Consider the following 19,861-nt stretch of genomic DNA (forward strand, 5'->3'; position numbering starts at 1 on the left):
CATCTGTCAAATGCACCCTGTTTCTGCTGCCACTTACTGTCTATTTCATTCTCCCGGAAACCCTCGATTTATTTGCCTTACCTTTCCCCCTCTTAGGAATATACCTTGACTGCACCCAATCTATGTCATCCTTAAACGCAATCCATTATACAGTTACAGTTTTACGTGCCGATCCATCTGGGTCAGATCCATTCTTACCCCGATTGAAGTTGGTCCCCTCCTAATTAATTGTTCCTACTCTGGATTGCTTGTTGCCCTTCTGCATTGCCAAGCTATACCTTAGGATAATCGCCGAACCTCAAATGTCCCCCTCCTGACACTTGACCCATTTGGCCCAACTCATTCACAATAACCAGATCCAGCAAAGCCGCCTATCCAGTGGACTGGAAACATAACAATGTAGACAATTCTCCTGATCATACACTGGAAACTATTGTCCCTCTCTGCCCTTCACACAATGACTATCCCAGTCCATATGAGGGTAGTTGATGTCGCCGATTTTAATTATTCTGCATTTCATGCACTAATGCGTAAGTCCCTTGCAAATTTGTTCTTCTATATCTTTCCCATTAGTTGTAAAATGAGAAAATAAGCACGAATAAGAGAGAAAAAGTAAGTTTAAGTGAGCAATATATCAAGCAGGAAACATGAGTTAGGCATCTCAAAAATATTTCAAAGAACAGCATTCCATTAAAATTGCAATAAAATCGAATTGTTAAATATGGGCCGTGATCTCAGTTAAGTGCGCAAATCTAGTGCTCACCCTTGCCCCGCTATTATCACATTCTGCTTTCTTGCCTTGTTACGATCAGCAACTTTTTTAGTCCTTAGAACTACCATTAACACTCCCTTTCTCCATCCGTTCATGACATCCTTGTCAATCTCGCCTTTGCCCCAACCTATTGTTGGCCTTCGATCCAGCTTCACCCCACTTAAACAGCATAAATTTAATCACATTTCTACTTCTCTCTAGCTCTGAAGAAGGGTCATGCGGACTCGAAACATCAACTCTGTTTCTCTCTTCACAGATTCTGTCAGACCTGCTGAGTTTATCCAGCATTTTCAGTTTTTGTTTCAGATTCCCAGCATCCGCAGTATTTTGCTTTTTATAAACTGTATATAGTCTTTCCCCTTAAAGTAGGCAAGTTATGATATGTTCGAAGCAAAGGGATGAAATTTAGCCACAAATACAGCGACAGTGCAGGCACGTGCATCACGCAGGCAATGTGAAAAAATGATTGCAAAAACCTTGGGTACATTTCTTCCCCCCGAAATTGAATGTGAACCCTCCCAGGCTCTGGCTAACTCTGGGGAAGGACAAATCTGCCCAAGCCGAAAAAGGGCGGGATTCACCTTATTTACTAGTTAACCCGTTTCATGGGATGGGATGCTGGGGATAAACTGTTTTTGAACTCTCCAGTGTTCAGCTTCCACTTCCGATTGTGTGCTTGTTTGTCCAAAACCGTGGAGAAATTTGTGAAGTATTTCCTCTTTTGGGGGGCCTACTATGTATATCTAATTGGCCACGACGTTTCACTGAACAGCACATTAAAGTGATTTCAATAGAACTGATCCCTGAAGATAGCAAGGCAGGTAGATAAGGTGGTTAAGAAGGCATATGGGATTTCTATTAGCCGAGGCATAGAATACAAGAGCACTGAGGCTGTGCTGCAACTGTATAAAATGCTGATTAGGCCACAACTGGAGTACTGTGTGCAGTTCTGGAAGGTTGTAATTGCACCGGAGAGGGTGCAGAATGCTGACTGGGCAGGGAGGTCTGAGCTTTGAGGAACAATTGAATAGGCTGGGGTTGTTTTCCTTGGAGTAGCGAAGGTTGAGAGGGGACCAAATAGAGGTGTATACGATTATGAGGGGCATAGATAGGGTGGATAGGAGGGCGTTTTTCCATTAGTAGACCGGTCCGTAACCAGGAGGCATAGATTTAAGGTAAGAGGTAGAAGGCTAAGTGGGAGGTTGCGGAGAATTGTTTTCACCCCCATAGGATGGTGGGAGTCTGGAACTCTTTGCTTGAAAGGGCGGTTGAGTCAGAAAACCTCGTAACATTTAAGAAGTATTTAGATATTCACTTATGTTGCCAAAGTCTCCAGGGCTATGGGCCAAGCGCTGGAAAATGGGATTAGTGCAGTCAGATCTTTGTTGAACCGCGCGGACACAATGGACCGAATGGCCCCTTCTGTGCTGTAAACGTCTATGAACCTATGAGTCTATGAACTGAATAATGGGGGGAAGTGGTCATGTGAGAGGAGATGTGGTGCCATGATCTTTTGATAGAAGAGCGTTGCTGCTATAAAAAACATCTTTATTGCTACTGGTGATAAAGAAGAAATGAAAAATTTATAGGTTTCACTTAGTTGAATGGCAAATGTATGGAATGACAGTATTCATAAAATAACAAAGCAAGGGAATTATATCGACCTGGTTGCCCTAATGTATGAGAGTTCATTACAAAAGGGAACGCAATTAACTAACTTGTAAAGTTCAAACAAATCATTGTGAAATGAAGTTGCATTTTAAGCTTTGTTTATTCATGGGTGGAATTTCCCAGCCCCGTTTCGGCAAGAGCCAATCAAAAGGCGAATGGGCGGAATTTTACATCCCGTGGCAGGCGCGCACCCAAAGATGGCGGAGGCGGCGCGGCGGTTGGTGCGGAAAGTGGTGACCGGCGGCCCCAAGCTCGCCCTGGCTGCTGCTAATTACTCTAAACCACGGCTGACTACCTTCTGGAAATATGCTCGGGTGGTGCTGACTCCTCCAACTCCTGGAAAAATCCAAGTTGCTGTTGAAAGCTTCAAGGGTCTTGTGGCATCATTTAAGGCTGGAAGTTACAAACAAATAACTGTAAAGGATGCCCTGAGGAACACACTTGTGGCCACGGAAATTGTGATGTGGTTTTACATTGGCGAGGTCATTGGCCGAAGAAGCCTGATTGGATATAATGTCTGAACTCTACCCTGTGTTGGACCAGCATTTCATTGTAAATGAATGAATAATATTTCAAATTAAATAAAGCCATTATTAGGACTAAAAATAAAAAAAATAAAAAATAACGTTGGACGAATCGGCCAGGCGGTCTTTTGATTTGTTTAGCAAACCTCATCCACGGGCGCGACGACGTTTCCACAATTAAATAAAAAATAAATATAAATTAATTTTTGGGCGGATTATTTATTCTGTTTAAGTTATTGTGAGTTAGTCCCACCTTGAGACATGTTTTTTCAGATTTTATTAATACTTAATTTTGATTTTAAAATTGATCAGCCCCCCAAGGCAGTTCCATGAATTCAGGAGGCTTTCAGGGCTCTCCCATGCCCGCACTGACATCAGCACTCGCACTCCTCCTGCCCCCATCCCAGCAGCGCTGAGCTTTTCAGCGCGCCTTTCACGCTGGCCCTTAATTGGTCAGCCTGAGTGAAATCGTTGTTGGGGGCCAATTACGAGCGGGAGACGGTTTCCCGGCTGCTCCTGGCGCACCCAACGACCCGAAAACCAGCCCACTGACTTCGGCAGGACCATCGAACCCTGCCGGCATAAGATTCGGCCCCATGTAATTCAGAAATGTATGATGGGATGGACAGCAGAATAGAGCTGAGGCACTATCTAATTGAATGACGAGCAGGCTCAAGGGGCCGGATGACCTAATCCTGCTCCTCATTCTTATGCCCTCGAATTCATGTGGATTGTCACAAAGAGCAAGTGAAAGAAACATATAAAACATGGCAATCTATACACATGCCTTGGATTTGATTTTTTTAAATGTCTGGTCAGCTTTTATACAGAGGTCTGACGTTTATCCTGAATGATTCTTCAAATTATTCAAGTATTAACTGTAAAGTGTAAAGGAAGTAAAGTGTAAATGAGGCATCCCCCGGATATGTAGAAAATTGCCCAGGAATGTCCTGTACACAAAACGCTGGATAAATCCAACCCGGCCAACCCATCAGTCAACCCTCCATCATCAGTAACGTAATGGAAGGAGTCATCAACAGTGCTATCAAGTGGCACTTGCTTAGCAATAATCTGTTCACTGAAGCCCAGTTTGGGTTCCACCAGGGCAACTCAGCTCCTGACATCATTACAGCTTTGGCTCAAACATTGACAAAAGAGCAGAACACCAGAGGCGAGATGAGAATTACAGACCTTGACATCAAGGGCGCATTTGACTGAGTGTGGCATCAAGGAGCCCTAGCAAAACTTGAGTTAATGGGAATCAGGGGGAAAACTCTCCACTGGTCGAAGTCATACCTAGCACAAAGGAAGGTGGTTGTGGTTGTTGGAGGTCAGTCACCCCAGCTCCAGGACATCACTGCAGGAGTTCCTAAGGGTAGTGTCCTTGTCCCAACCATCTTCATCAATGACCTTCCTTCCATCATAAGGTCAGAAGTGAGGATTTTTATTGATTATTGCACAATGTTCAGCGCCATTTGCGACTCCTCAGATACTGAAACAGCCCATGTCCACATGCAGCTAGGCCTGGACAACATCTAGGCTTGGGCTTAAAAGTGGTAAGCAACATTCACACCACAGAAGTGTCACGCAATGACCATTTCCAACAAGAGAGGATCCAACCATAGTCCCTCAATGTTCAATGGCATTACCATCACTGATTCCCCCACTACAAACATTCTTGGGGGTTACCATTGAAGAGAAACTGAACTTGGCTAGCCATATAAATACTGTGACTACAAGGGCAGGCCAGATGGCTAGGAATCGTGTGATGAGCAAATCACCTCCTGACTCCCCAAAGCCTGTCCACCATCTACAACGCACAAGTCAGGAGTGTGATGGGATGCTCCCCACTTGCCTAGATAAGTGCAGCTCCCACAACACTCAAGGAGCTTGACACCATCTAGGACAAAGCAGCCCACTTGAATAGCACTGCATCCACAAACATTCACTCCCTCCGCCACCGACACACAGTAGCAGCAGTGTGTACCATCTACAAGATGTACTGCAGGAACTCACCAAGGCTACTTCGACAGCACCTTCCAAACCCACGACCCCTTCCATCTAGGACAAGGGCAGCAGACAGATGGGAACATCACCATCTGGAAGTTCCCCTCAAAGTGACTCAATATCCTGACTTGGAAATATATCACCGTTCCTTCACTGTCGCTGGGCCAAAGTTTTGGACCTCCCTCCCTAACAGCACTGTGGTGTACCTACACCACATGGGCTGCAATGGCCCAAGGAGACAGCTCACCACCACCTTCTCAAGGGCAACTAGGGATGGCCAGTAGATGCTGGCCCAGCCAGCGAAGCTCACATCCCGTGAAAGAATAACAAAAACTAATGTATGTGTGGCATGCCCAATTATCTTTGAATACAGACTTGAAAGAACATTACTGAGTTAGAGGTAGATAAAGGATCTAATCGTATATATAAATATCCTGTAACTTGCATGCAACAGCGGTTAATAATTTCAAGAAGTACATACAGTCCTCAACTGTGGGAATGTATGGGCACATGCTCCTACTGCCAACACATTTGTGAAACATTATGTGTTACATGGCAAATCAAAAGCTTTCCTGCTTGACGTTAATAGTACAGCGGGTAGGTATCTGAACCCCTACCTCGGCAGCTGCTCTTTCTCAGTCGACAGCATATAAACTACATTCCGCGAATAGAAAACACTGATGAATAAAAAATCAATAACTGTGAACTGGCCCAATCCTGTCACAGGCTGGGCAGTCATTGGCAGCAATCAAGACAGGCGGAACCCCTGTGTTTCCCCTATTTAATTCAACCACAACAGTAAGGATAGGGATGTTAGAGGAAACATTTATAGAAACATGTGTGAACTGCGTTTGGTACCCATTGAAACACAAGATGAAATTGGCGTCAGAAAAAGCAGCACAATGCAAATAATTGATTTGATGTTGGGCACTAGGAAATCCCTGAGAAGATTTTCGAAATCTTTCAGCTACTTGGTGATGAAAGCTTGTATGTACTCACTGTTAAATGTGAAGTACATTTGTCATTTCACAATGCTGCAGCAGAATGAAACCACTAAGCCACACCGAATGCTATACTAACTAGGCCAGTTAAATCTGCCTGGATATTCCATGTCATCTATAACCAACAAATGTGCGTCAACTCCATTAAATAATAAAATGATTTTTTTAAAAACTCTTGTGTTTAAATTGGCATCAAGTGCAGTCCACATATGTTTCCAAACATCTATTCTTAAACATCGCTATCCTTATGGTGACATTAATTATTGTCGACAAATGACGTAAACAAATGTTTCAATAAATTATGAATAACTGCCGGATGAAGAACTTCAATATCAATCAGGCCAAATTTGATTAAACTCGATAAAACAGGGAGAAATTGCTTCAAGTATTGAGCAATAATCTCACCGCTTGTCATCTTGCATCACAGCTGCTTAACCAATGAGGCTGAACCTTCTTTCAGTTATTCCGATCTGGCCAGTGTCGCTGTGCTTATGCAGTGCAGGATTACTCGCGAGTATATAAATTGACTTCCAGGGGAAGACTTGCATGCTTTTCTCCAGTGGTCTCGAGAGCGTTGTTGTTTGACTTTGATTATGCAGTCACTTTCTATTTGGAGACTTCTGTTCCTCTTCACAGTCAAGTTGAGTTTAGCGATTCAACCTACATGTAAACAACGGGAGGAGTTCAATTCCGGGGTTTCTCAAGATGGAGATATGGTACTGGGTGGTTTATTTCCCATACATTTCAGAACAGCTCCAGACTATGACACGTTTCGCTCTAAACCTCAGCCAATGCGCTGCTTCCAGTAAGTAAGATGGTCAATCTGTTTCAAAGTGCCGCGGTGAACAGGAATGTTTCCCTGAATATGGTAAAAGTTTAGTTTGTCAAATAGCATCCAATACTTGAATCAGGGTAGTCATCGTGTCTAAGTTTCGGTAGTTGTGTAACCTGTCGAAATATTGCGGAGGTTGGTGGGCGCATTCGAGTGGGTGGAAGGGAGGTCGAGGACATGTCTTTCTGTCATCAGCTAAATGATTTTCGGCATCAGAGACAAAACAGCAAGAAGGACATGTTACAGTCGGAACGACTGCACCAGGAGGACAAACTAGCCCTTGAAGATAAATTCTATATGACAGTTGGAAAAAAATAAGATCAGAGATATTTAAAACATCATCGGATTGTTAGCTGTTGAATGATGATGGAAAGTCTAGACCGAATGATTCGCTTCTCTGCTTTTTTTTTAGCTGCTTCTGCCATTGTGTGCATTTCTGACATTTCCTGCGCAACTTTCGAACCTTAGAAAACAATCTACACATTTGTGTTCCCGTCGCTTTCGGTCTTCTTGCTTACAAAGTGCATTTCTTTATGTTTTCTCACTTGGATTATTTTTGTCCTTCTTTCCATTTTGTGTCATTGTTGAGTTGTTCTATCCAGGAATATCTCTAGTTAGGAGAACACTAGAGGCAAATCGGAACCTATCCGAAATTAGGTAGAAATTCAGATGAAAGCGAAATACTGCGGATGCTGGAAATCTGAAATAAAAATAGAAAATGCTTAAAAAAAAACAGCAGGTCCGACAGCATCTGTGGAGAGAGAAACATAGTTAACGTTTCGAGTCCGTATGACCCTTTTTCATCTGTTCTAAAGAAGGATCGTACGGACTCCAAACGGTTCCATCAGTTTTGCGCTACTGAAGAAAAAAATAGCTTAAATCTCCCGTTAGAATTGGGAAAAATGAATCCGGATAAAGCAGAAAACTAATTGAAGTATTTTTTTACGATTAATTGTAAGTTCAAGGGAAACTAAATGTATTGGGCCACAGAAATGCACAGGATATGGAAATACAGTTTAATTAGTAAACAAATCAGATTTACAGAATCGGTAAAGTGGGTCGACACATTTACAGTAAAAGACAGCCGTCAATTAATTTCACTTTTGTTGCAACATCTTATTAAACTGCAGCGTCTGCCTCCTGCCAGAGACCAACCTAAGAATTGAACAAGAGCAGAATACTGCGGATGCTAGGAGTCTGAAATAAAAACAGAAAATGCTGGAGAAGCTAAGCAGGTCAGACAGATTCTGTGGAGGCGGAAACAGATTTAATGTATCAGGTCGATATCCTTTCATCAGACGTAAACAAACTTGTATCTAACGTGACTCCCACTCAGTATGCCGATATTTTATTTAACAGGCTCCGGCAAAGAGAGCTGCGCTGGTTACAAACGATGATATTCGCAATAGAAGAAATAAACAGGAATCCGGAGCTGCTTCCCAATGTAACATTGGGCTATAAGATCTTTGACAGCTGTCATACAAGTCCTGACTCGCTGAAAGGAACCCTCAAATTACTGAACGAGGACGATGAGGCTGGATCAAGTTACACGTGCGCGACCCTCCCGTCAGTGCCTATCATTGTGGGAGACGCAGCATCTTCACAGTCCATTGCCGCGTCACGTTTGTTGGCTCCTTTTGATATTGGCCTGGTAGGATTCATTAATCACCTTCATAGGTTAAAGATCTTTTGCTGAATGTCCCATAGACGCAAAACAAGTATATATTTAAATAAATAAGTATACTCAACGATAGACATTTTAGGAACGGCGAAATGTAGTCGTGAGAAACATATCACAGCGGATATTCCAGTTGATTTGTGTCCGTTTCAATGTCCAAATTGACTTGATTTCTATGTAGCTCCCGGGCCGACATTGGTTCGGCCCGAAAAAAAGAACGATCGATTTCGAATGAAAGAAACGGGGTCAGATTGTATTTGGATCGCAATATCAAACGAACGATATTAGATCATTTGGCATTTTTTTTCCAAAAATCTTCCTGGTTGCCCCTGACACATGTATATGTTTTCCAAGTTATTTAATGCTGATCATAGGAACTTTTTTCTGCCTTCCACTTTGAGCTTCAATTTTCCTTACTAAATAACTTTGGAACATTCCATTTAATTGCATTATTATTGACCCCAATCAATGTTCGAAATTACCGTTTATCAGTAGTAGGACCATGCCGGATTCAGAAATGTGGTTTCTGTATTATAACTAAACATGTGTATTAACCTCTAGGTCAGTTACGGTTCGTCCTGCACCTGTCTGAGCGATAAGCGCGAATTCCCAACTTTCTTCAGGACAATTCCCAGTGATGCCGTTCAAGTCAAAGCCTTAGTGAGGCTGGTGCAGCGCTTTAAATGGATTTGGATTGGGATTGTAACTGAAGACAGTGAATATGGTCGATTTGCGATAATGTAGTTTATTCAAAAAGTTTCTAAATTCGAAACATGCATCGCCTTTATTGAGTTTATGCCTCCTGGAAGCACCAGAATTGAGGTGCTTCAGGTTATAGAGATTATTAAAAAGTCCTCTGCTAAGGTGATCATAATATTTTCCCTTGAGCGTGATACAAAATCTTTAGCAATAGAACTTAGGCGGCACAACATAAGCGACATTCAGCTGATTGCAAGTGAAGCCTGGATCACATCTGTCAGGTTGTGGACAGAAGAAACACGGGGAATATTTTCTGGAACAATTGGGTTTGGAGTCAGGAGAGCGGAAATTCCAAAACTGAGGGAGTTTCTAGTCAAACTCCACCCTTCCAAAACACCAGACAATCCCTTTGTAGAAGAACTCTGGCGAGATGTTTTTGGATGTAACCTTAAAATGTCAAATCGGAGTCTAGAAGAAAACTCATCACCTTACAAACCGTGCACAGGTTTAGAGAGCTTGGAGACCGCTGAAACTACATACACCGATGTGTCACAATTACGAATTTCGTACAATGTGTACAAAGCAGTATATGCGGTTGCTCACGCCCTTCATAATTTGAGGTCGTGTGAAAATGGGAAAGGCCATTTATCAACAACACGTGTGGCCGAGTAACTCGCATTCTCCCCTGGCAGGTGAGGAAAGATCAAGTCATCCAAGAGAAGCAAAATGCATTCCGTATTTCGAAACAAAATATTTATTTAACATGCTGATTGAAGGTTAGAATAGCATGATGCGAATCGTTCTCATACTCATGTCAATTTTAAAATTCGTGTTGAAATAATTAATCAGAAATGTTGCGGACTAATGGATGATTTGCTGCTCTTTAGAATGGAATTGTTTTGCTATGTTTAAAGCTTTTACACTACCTGAAGGAGGTTCGCTTCACAAACCAGTTTGGCGAGGAAATACGCTTTGATAAGAACGGAGATCCTATCGCTTCCTATGACGTGATAAATTGGCAGGAACGCGCTGATGGATCGGTAGAGTTTGTGAAAGTTGGATCTTACGATGCAGCGTTGCCGGAAGGAGAAGAATTCGTCTTGAATGAAAGTAGAATTATTTGGCATGGATCCGACACCAGGGTAAGGATTGTTCTAATGTTGACAGAACCACATCATTTCACAATTAGTTCTTACTTTTATTTTTTACCCTGTATATATGTTTGACTCATATACTAAGACAGAATGGTCCATATGATCGCACCTCAGCCACAGTCCAAACCAACCACCCACTCTATCAATAGCCCACTGTGAGTGCAGAACCATCTAAAGGAATCAAAACATCAGCCCGCCATAGGTTTTTCGGCTGCATCTCGCAAACTAGCGAAATTCAATACGTGGAAGGGAAATGGCGGTAACAGCATGGGAAGCCCATTATCTTTAAGTTCCCTTCCAAATCACATACTACTGTTCACAGAGTCAGATATTGTTAACGGCGCAGAAGAAGGCCATTCGGCCCATCGTCTCTACACCGGCTCTCCAAATAAGCATTATGACCTTGTGCCATTGCCTTGCCTTTTCCCCGTGCCCTTGAACGTTGTTTCTATTTTAATCGTCATCGAATGTCCTCTTGAAGGCCTCGATTGAACCTGGCTCGTGCACACTTCCAGGCAGTGCATTCCAGACAGACCCGGACCACTTGCTGTGTGAAAAAAAAATTTTCTCACATCACATTTGCATTGTTTGGCAAGTTGACAAGTGCAAATCCTCGAATTCCCTCATTCAGCAATATTTTGGGAGCACCTTCGCCACACATATTGAAAGGGTTAAAGAAGGTCCACCACTATCTTCTCAGTGGCGATCAGGGATAACTCACAGCAAATCTCACACCACGAGAATTATTTTTGAAAAGTGTGTCTTTTTCACAATTTTTCTCCCCACACAAGGATTTCTTTATTTTGACAGCTTCTGCTGACCATATTTTATTTGTCTCCATTATTCTAATTCCTAAACTGTGCATTACAAAAATGGAATACAAATTAAGTGGAATATAAAGACACCACTTATGAATTAAACAAGAGGAAATGTATTGATAAAGCCTGAGATTTGTTCAATACATTGAATTTATAAGTTACAAAATTAATTATGTTTGTTACTCAAAATGTTACCGCCTAAATTTTAGCTATTTTACTATCAACTCCAGCCTTTCCACAGCTATGCGGACCAAGAAGCGATTCAAACCTTGTACAACTGAATAAGCAAAGGAGATAGCCTGTGCGAAAAACGAATGCATACAATATTCCTGACATGTTCAAAGAAGGTTTTAAATGTAGGTTGTGGTTCAGAGTGGAATGTTTAATCTCCACAGGTCCCAATATCAGTTTGCAGCGATATTTGTCCTCCGGGTACAAGAAAGGGCGCTCGAAAAGGGCAACCAATCTGTTGCTTTGATTGTTTGCCATGTTCCGACGGAGAGATTAGCAACAAATCAGGTACGTAGCATTCATTTAATTACATATATCAGAGGGGAAGAATGAACACCCAGTACCGATTCATAATATCAGAATGTTTGCACATAATATTTCATTCTGCAGCTGATGAGAAATATACCCGATTCTTCCTCAGATTCTGCAGAATGTATCAAATGCCCCACAGATTATTGGTCCAATGACCCAAGAGATCGATGCCTCCCAAAAGAAATTGAGTTCGTTTCATTTCAGGATGAAATAGGAATAACACTCACGGCGGTTTCACTGTTTGGAGCTTGTGTCACAGGAGCAGTTGCAGCTGTTTTCTTATATTTCATAAACACGCCCATTGTAAGGCCCAACAATTCAGAATTAAGTTTCCTTCTGTTAATTTCATTAATACTCTGTTTTCTGTGCTCCATTGCATTCATTGGACAACCAACACCATGGTCATGTATGGTGCGTCACACTGTATTTGGAGTGAGCTTTGTTCTGTGCATTTCCTGTATCCTTAGTAAAACTCTGGTAGTCCTGATGCCCTTTAAAGCAACCCTACCGACCAGTAACGTCATGAAATGGTTCGGACCCAAACAACAAAGATCAATTGTCTTTCTCTGTACATTGATCCAAATTCTAACATGTGTTATCTGGTTGGTGACCTCTCCCCCACTCCCAACTAAAAACACCAAATATCAAAGTGCAAAGATTATCTTTGATTGTGATGTGGGGTCCACAGCTGCTTTCTGCTGTATGTTCGGTTACATCGGGCTGTTAGCTTGTGTGTGTTTAATTTTAGCTTTCTTGGCGCGGGCCTTACCGGACAAGTTCAATGAAGCTAAATTTATAACATTCAGCATGCTCATCTTTTTTGCAGTGTGGGTAACTTTTATCCCCGCTTATGTGAGCACACCCGGAAAATACACGGTCGCTGTGGAAATATTCGCTATTCTGGCATCGAGCTTTGGACTGCTGAGTTGTATCTTTGCTCCAAAATGTTACATTATCTTATTAAAACCAAAGGAGAACACGAGAAAGCAGATAATGGGTAGGTTATAGAGTCGCGGCGGGAACATGGCGGGAAAAAGCGTCGATCCATTCGAAACTCCATTGACTTCGGCGGCACTGTAAAATTCCGCTGTCGTAAAATTGTACCCACAGATTGATACTGCACAGATGGAAACCAATAGGACATTCTCTCTTGTGCCGGATGAAGCAGTCAATAGGACTTTGTCAATGGAATGATTGATTGAATGCATGAAAAAGTTTGTGATACCGTGAAGAATTTCTTCGGCTTTGCCTTCACATAAACAACTGTTGTTCTAGTCGATTGTAGCAGCAGAAAATAGGATGAAATGCAACACAGCCCAAGACTGGAAGCTAAAGGTCTTTTTTAAGCTTTGGTCTTAGCATAGTATGTTGTTAATTTAGATGCTGAATTCATTTATTAATAATACTAAATGATACCCTATATATTTATCTTTTGTTCTTTTAATGAACAGTACACAGATTGTCATTATGGCTGCATAGCGAACGTATTAAGCGGCGCAATCGTTACATATGTCAGGTGATCGCTTCTGTTCTAGTCCATCCAATTCGCTGGGAAGAATTTGAAACGACACAATGATCCATCCAAAGGGTTAACTCATCCGTGTTGTGTAACTGCTGCCTAAGCTGGAAACCTACCCCCTAACGGCATAATAAAGTCAATAGATCCCTTTCTGTCCATTCTTTCCGTAAATCATGCGTTTACTATTTTATCCAGAACTTGATTTACTTAGTGGACTGAGACAAATTTCCTTCAACCTCTTTGAATACCACATATCATTTAGAGAATCATTAGGCCTCATAAGCAAATGTCACTCACTCAGTCATTAAACCCATTGAATACCACAGGTTCTCCCGCAACAACTAACTAATCCAACTGATAAGTTCTGCATTCATTCCGAAAATATATATCCCTGAACGTTGAGCTCACTTCCGAAACGCATAAGTTCTGGTGAGCTATGAACCGGTTCTTGAGATATGTGATTCCCTGCCAGGGGGATAAACACCCTGGGCCCCAAACTTCCCTTTCCACAGGAATTTGCCTTTTATCTTTCAGCAGTGGGCGTTTGATGTGACCTTGGTGAGCAGGGGGTAGTTTCAAAGTCTGTGGATGACACAAAATTTGGACGAATTGTAAACTGTGAGAATGGCAGTGTAGAACTTCAAAAGGACACTGACATATTGGTGGAGTGGCCAGATAGGTTGAAGATGAAGTTCAATGCGGAGAAGTGTGAGGTGATTCAGTTTGGTAGGAGGAACATGGAGAGACATAATACAATGGAAGGGCACACTTTTAGAGGATGTACAGGAGCGGAGGACTATATGTACAGAGGTCAGTAAACGTGGCAGGAGAGGTGGAGATGGCAGTTAATAAAACATACAGTACCCTGGGGTTTTTTAAATAGGGACATAAATTACAAGAGCAGGGAGGTTGTGCAGAATATGTATAGGACACTAGTTAGACCTCAGCTGGAGTACTGTTTACAGTTCTGGGCGCCACACTTTAGGAAGCCTGTGAACACATTGGAGAGAATGCAGAAAAGGTTTACAAAAGTAGTTCCAGGGGTGAGAATTTTCAGTTATGAATGTAGGTTGGAGAGGTTGGGTCTGTTCTCCTTCGAGAGAAGAAGGTTCAGCGGAAATTTGATAGAAATGTTCAAAATCATGAGGCGGCTGGACAGAGTAGATAGGGAGGAACAAAATCAGAAAATGCTTGAGAAACTCAGAAGGTCTAATAGCATCTGTGGAGAGAAAAACAGGGTCAACGTTTCGAATCTGCATGACTTATTCAGAGAGAAGAAGCGTCACCCGGACTCGAAACGTTAACTATGTTTTTCTCTCCGCAGATGCTGTTAGACATGCTGAGTTTTTCCAGCATTTTCTGTTTTTGTTTCTAATTTCCAGCATCCGCAGTATTTGCTTTTATCTTAGTAGATAGTGAAAAGCTGTTCTCACTCGTAAAATGATCAAGAACGAGATGTCACAGATTTAAAGTGATTTGCAAAATTAGCAAATGCGATTTGAGGATTTTTTTAACCACACAGCGAGTAGCTCGGGTCTGGAATGCACTGCCTGTAAGTGTGGTGGAGGCAGCTTCAATCGAGACATTGAAGAGGGAATTATATAATTATTTGAATACAAAGGCAGGAGAATGTCACTGAGTCACCGGAGAGCCGCTTCAGACACGATGGGCCGAATGGCCTCCTTCTGCACCGTAACAATTCTGTGATCTGTGATTCCCATTGTTGACATTTTCACGATCTAACAATGTCTACCATCATTGCATTCAATTCTCCTCGATACCGAGCGGTTCCTTTACAAAGTCGATTAACATGGGCTCATCCGTCTTACTTGGAGTTAATTTCCTGGGGTTAATTCCACAGCCGACAATCTAGCTGCGCCCTGGTGTGCACATGCAACGACAGAAGCTTACATCGCAGAAGAAGACCATTGGTGCATATTATCTATGAGGGCATGTTGCTGGGAGTGACTAAATGTATCAACACCCCCTTCTTACCTGACACCTGTTTCGGTTCATCAGTGTGTAACAGTCACGACAACGTCACTGCATCCGAAACCTAATTCATTGCTTGAAGCTTTGAGATATTTCCACACAAAAGCAAGAAGAGTTACACTTGTCTCTTTAGTTCCACACGCACAGTCTAACTGGATAATTATCTTATGTACACAGGCAGTGCCTACCGCAATTAATGAGTTGTCCTGCAACTCCTCTTGTGCTGACCTTTTTAACGCTGCCTCCAATCTCAGGGTTGTAAACTCGAGCATACATGGCGCATTAGCTGTTCATGATCAGATTCAGTTTAGCTATTTTAAACAACATTATGCTTCACTGTCGTCGGCCAAAGTTGACCAGTGATTTTCTTATTCTAGAGAGTAAGCATAGACAAACTCAGTTTTATCTGTGAACAACATTCCACATCATCACTTCAAGCCTCGTGCGAATCATTCATGGTTCTCGTCATAACCGAGATGAAACTATCCTCGCAGCAGTTCCCACCGCCCCCACTAGACTCCGGCCCCGGGGACAGGCCCTTCTCAAACTCACTATCCATAAATAACCATTGCCCTACAGATTCTCTTCGTTTTCCCCTTGTTCTCTCGTCTTTGAGATTTCGAAGCTGTTCTTTCGATCCCCTTCCCACTCAAACATTTATCACGCAATTCCCATTCTGATTGATAAGCAAATATTTGCTTCCTCAGATACTTTCAAAGGTATAATTATCTCCCTCCTCTCAAAACAGAAGCTAGCGAACCGGCTGACCATTGTACAGGCTGCCCGGTTTTCTTGCTCGTTCACTTCTAACCAGCTTGCAAATTCGCGATCACCAGTTTTTCACGCCCACCTAACAATTCCTCCTGTTCCGTTCTCGACCCTTCCAGCTCCAATAGCTTCAACGCCATTTCCAATATATAGCTCCTACCTCTCCAGGTCTATTCCCAGGTCTTCTGTAACTCCCTGTTTGAATTTTTCCTAGCTGTAAGGGAACGTCAACAGCCTTAACCATACTTCTGAACAATGACTGATGTGAAGATGGACCCTCTGCTAACCCGTTTCGTCCTCATAATTCCATCCTCCTCCAATGTCCTTTCCCTATTGTTCATCCCAACTCAAGCCACTTGTAGCCTCAGCACCTAAAGTAATAGCTTCTCTTCTCAATACCAGAGGGACAACCAGGATTCCCCATTGCTGTATCCTTGGACACTTCCTATTTGTCATCAACAAGCTTCTGCTCATCAACAAACACGAGGTCACCATTCACATATACATAAAGTTTAGAAGTCACAACACAGAAGTTGACCATTGAGTCCAATTAGTCCATACGCTGGATTTCATCTAACGTGTTTCCGGCGCGGGTGGGGGTCCGGTAAATACGGCCACCACCTTTTCGCCCACCCCCGAGCTAACCCTCTATCATACGGTAGGCGAGTTCTTGTGCTGCTGGGACTGCTTGAGCTGCCGGCCAATCATGTTCAATGGGCTGAATCTTCCGCTCGGCGAGGGCGGGCGAGGCCCGCTCGCCAAGGCGTAAAATGAAGCGTTGTGACGTTGACGTGCGTCTCAATTAAAGTAATTAGCGGAGTTGCCCACCTAACCTTAAGGTTGACAGGCAGGCGAAGAGCCCAGGCACTCTAGAAACAACCAGGGAACAAGCTATTCTGGATCGTGTAATGTGTAATGAGGCTGCATTAATTATTGATCTAATTAATTAGTAATGGATCCTTCAGGGAAGAGTCATCACAGCGCGATTCCTATTATATTTAAGGGTTGAGAATGTGGTTCTGAAGCTAATATCTTAAAATTAAAAAAGGGCAGATACAAAAGTATGATGACAGATTTGAATACAGTACACTGGGGAAGTTGGTTTAAAAGTAAAATGGCAAATAAGCAATGGCAGAAATTTATGGAGATATTTAAAGCTCTCAACAAAGATATATTCAATTGAGGAAGAAAGATTCTGGGATAAGAATGCACAATCAGATGCTGTTAAGGAAGGTATCAAATTGAAATAAAAGGCGTATAATGTAGTGGAGATTCGTGGTAGGTCAGAAGATTGAGAATATTTTGGAAACTATAAAGAGGGTGAAACTAAAATTTGAGAGCAAACTGCCAAGAAATATGAAAACACGGTAAGAGCTTCCACAAGTACATAAATCAGGAAGAGAGTAGCTAAAGTGGCCCCTGAGAGGATAAGACTGGGGAATTAATAATGAGAAACAATGAAATGGCAGCAGCGTTAAACAAACATTTTGTATCCGTTTTTATGGTAGAAGCTATAAATAGTAGAAATCAAGAGATAGAATGGGAGAGGAACTTAAAACAATCGGTATAACTAGGGGAAAAAATAATAGGAAAGCTAATGGGATTAGGTGAAGGGCCTGGTTCTGTGCTGTATAACTCTGTGTCTCTATAACATTATGACTCCAATATTTATTTTAAACAGCTCTCTATGGCCCTATTTATACGATTCACTGGGACCCTGGTCCGAGCGTGGTTCAAGCGAAGGAATCCCAACAGTGCAGCTCCCTTATTCCACAGTACCGGTACCAGTACCGCATTAATTCAAGACCGTTTATTCAGCACCAGTCTTTGAGCCAAGCATTTATCTCTCCAGTCTTATTTGCTGTATGTCAGTTTGCTCGTGGTTGGAGTAGTAATCCAGAAATCATGATTCTGCTTTGTAATTTAGTCCCATAGCTTCTCATATTCCTTTTACGGAACCTCTTGGTTCTACCTATGTCATTGGTACCCACTCCCTCTCCAAGTTCCACTCCAGCCCCGAGGAGATGTCCTTAACCTTTGCACCAGGCAGGTAACACAGCCTTCAGTGTACATGCTTTTGTCTAAAGACAACAGCGACTATCCCCCAACTATACATTTACCTAATATGAACATAATGCTTCTCCATCCCTTCCTTGAATAGTCCCCCACACCACAGTGCTGTGGTCCCTTTGCTCATCCTCTCTCCAGCCCCTGCACAGGCCTACACAGGCTGCAAAAACATCGAACCTGTTGGACAAGTGAAAGGGCTGCACCCCCGCCAATGTTACCTCCTGAAACCCCAGAACTGCCTCACTCATAATCATACCCTGCTGCCCCTGACAACGAACCAGATCTGAAGTACCTAGCCTCAGAGGTGCGACTGGCTTCTGGAATATAGTGTCCAGCTAACCTTTCACATACTTGATGCACTGCAGAGAATGAAACTTGCCCTCTCGCTCATCAGTCATGAACGGAAATTCTTTCAAATGCAGACACTTACCACAATTGTGGCTGTGTGTATCACACTGCTGTCCACTAGCTCCCATATGCTACAGCCGCAACACATCATCTGCCCGAGCATCTCGATACTATCTCATTTAACTAATTTGGGTTTCCAGTTTAGAAATATCACTCCATTTTTTGTCGTTCTAGCAAGTAGTTTAACGAATTAAGTCATAAATGTCATACTGCGTTTATATCAAAGGAGATCTTGTGGTGCAGTGGGTAGCGTCCCCGTTCTTGAGCCCACAGCTACACGTTCATATCCTACCCTAGAAGTTGATGGCTAAGGAAGGTGCATCCATAACGCAGCCTAACAGGCTGAATGTCAATTTTAAATTCTTGCCAACATGCGGTAAGGGCTGGAGAGATCACTGGTCAGCCATGTGATAGAAAGTAAATAGGATCTACTACCATCAGAACTCATAATTCTGGACTACAACTTGATTATGAGTGCCCTGATACAGCCTGAAAGGATGTTTCAGAGAGAAGATTGGAAGTACAGGAGTTAGTGGTGGGAGGAGAGAATTGACTTTTTGCTCCTCTAATGTTGCGTTAGAGGAGGCTGAGACTGATGAAATTGTTGGATGAATCAGTCTTGCAGTAAAACAATGTTTGAGGGTTCAAACAGGATAGTGGTACGTTAGAGCTCGGTGCCATCAGTGCACAGTGTTGCCTTATTCATTATGTATGTCAGTGCTGCCGCCTTAGACCTTGAGCGAAGTGGGGAGGTGGTGGAACAGTGGTATTGTCACTAGACGAGTATTCCAGGGAAATCCCCTGGAGACCCAGGCTTGAATCCCACCATGGCTGATGGTGGAATTTGAATTAGATAAAAACCTGGAGTTAGAAGACTAATGATGACCAAGGAACCACTGCCGATTGTCATAAAAACTCATCTGGTTCGCTAATGTCCTTTAGGGAAGGGAAGCTGCTGTCCTTACCTGGTCTGGCCTACATGTGACTCCAGGCCCAAAGCAATGTGGTTGACTCTTAAATGCTCTCTGAACAAGGGCGATTAGGGATGGGCAATAAATTCTGGCCCAGCCAGTGATGTTGACATTCCATGAACGAATAAAGAAAAAATAACTCGGTCGATATTTGAGGAGGATACAAAAATGTGAAGTGCAGTTAATTCTTTAGATGGACCAAACGGAGCCTCAAAGGCTTCTTGATAAAATGGCGCAATGAGCTAAAATGTAGCAGAAGGAATTCCATGTTAATATATGAATTGATACATTTTACTAAAAGTAATGTCAGCGCTATTTATAAAGAAAAAGATAATAGGCTCCGTGTTATTTTAGTGCAGAGGGATTTGACCTACAAGGCATTAAAAGGGGCGCCGCATGTTGATAAGCTTAACATAGCTAACGTAATTACAGAT

At 42.6% G+C, this 19,861-nt stretch overlaps 1 protein-coding gene and 1 pseudogene across 1 annotated transcript; both read left to right on the top strand.

Annotated features, from left to right (window-relative positions):
* Positions 1 to 2,640: 2,640 nt before the first annotated feature.
* On the top strand, positions 2,641 to 2,964 carry LOC144694123 (ATP synthase F(0) complex subunit g, mitochondrial pseudogene; annotated as a pseudogene).
* A 5,236-nt stretch (positions 2,965 to 8,200) lies between these two features.
* On the top strand, positions 8,201 to 12,707 carry LOC144694251 (extracellular calcium-sensing receptor-like). The gene is given in 6 exon segments (XM_078564595.1): positions 8,201 to 8,458; positions 9,047 to 9,821; positions 9,824 to 9,876; positions 10,099 to 10,326; positions 11,552 to 11,675; positions 11,809 to 12,707. Coding segments are annotated over 6 exon segments (2,337 nt in total).
* The last annotated feature ends 7,154 nt before the right edge of the window (positions 12,708 to 19,861 follow it).

Source organism: Cetorhinus maximus, chromosome 19, assembly GCF_964194155.1.
Source record: "Cetorhinus maximus chromosome 19, sCetMax3.hap1.1, whole genome shotgun sequence".
NCBI lineage: Eukaryota > Metazoa > Chordata > Chondrichthyes > Lamniformes > Cetorhinidae > Cetorhinus > Cetorhinus maximus.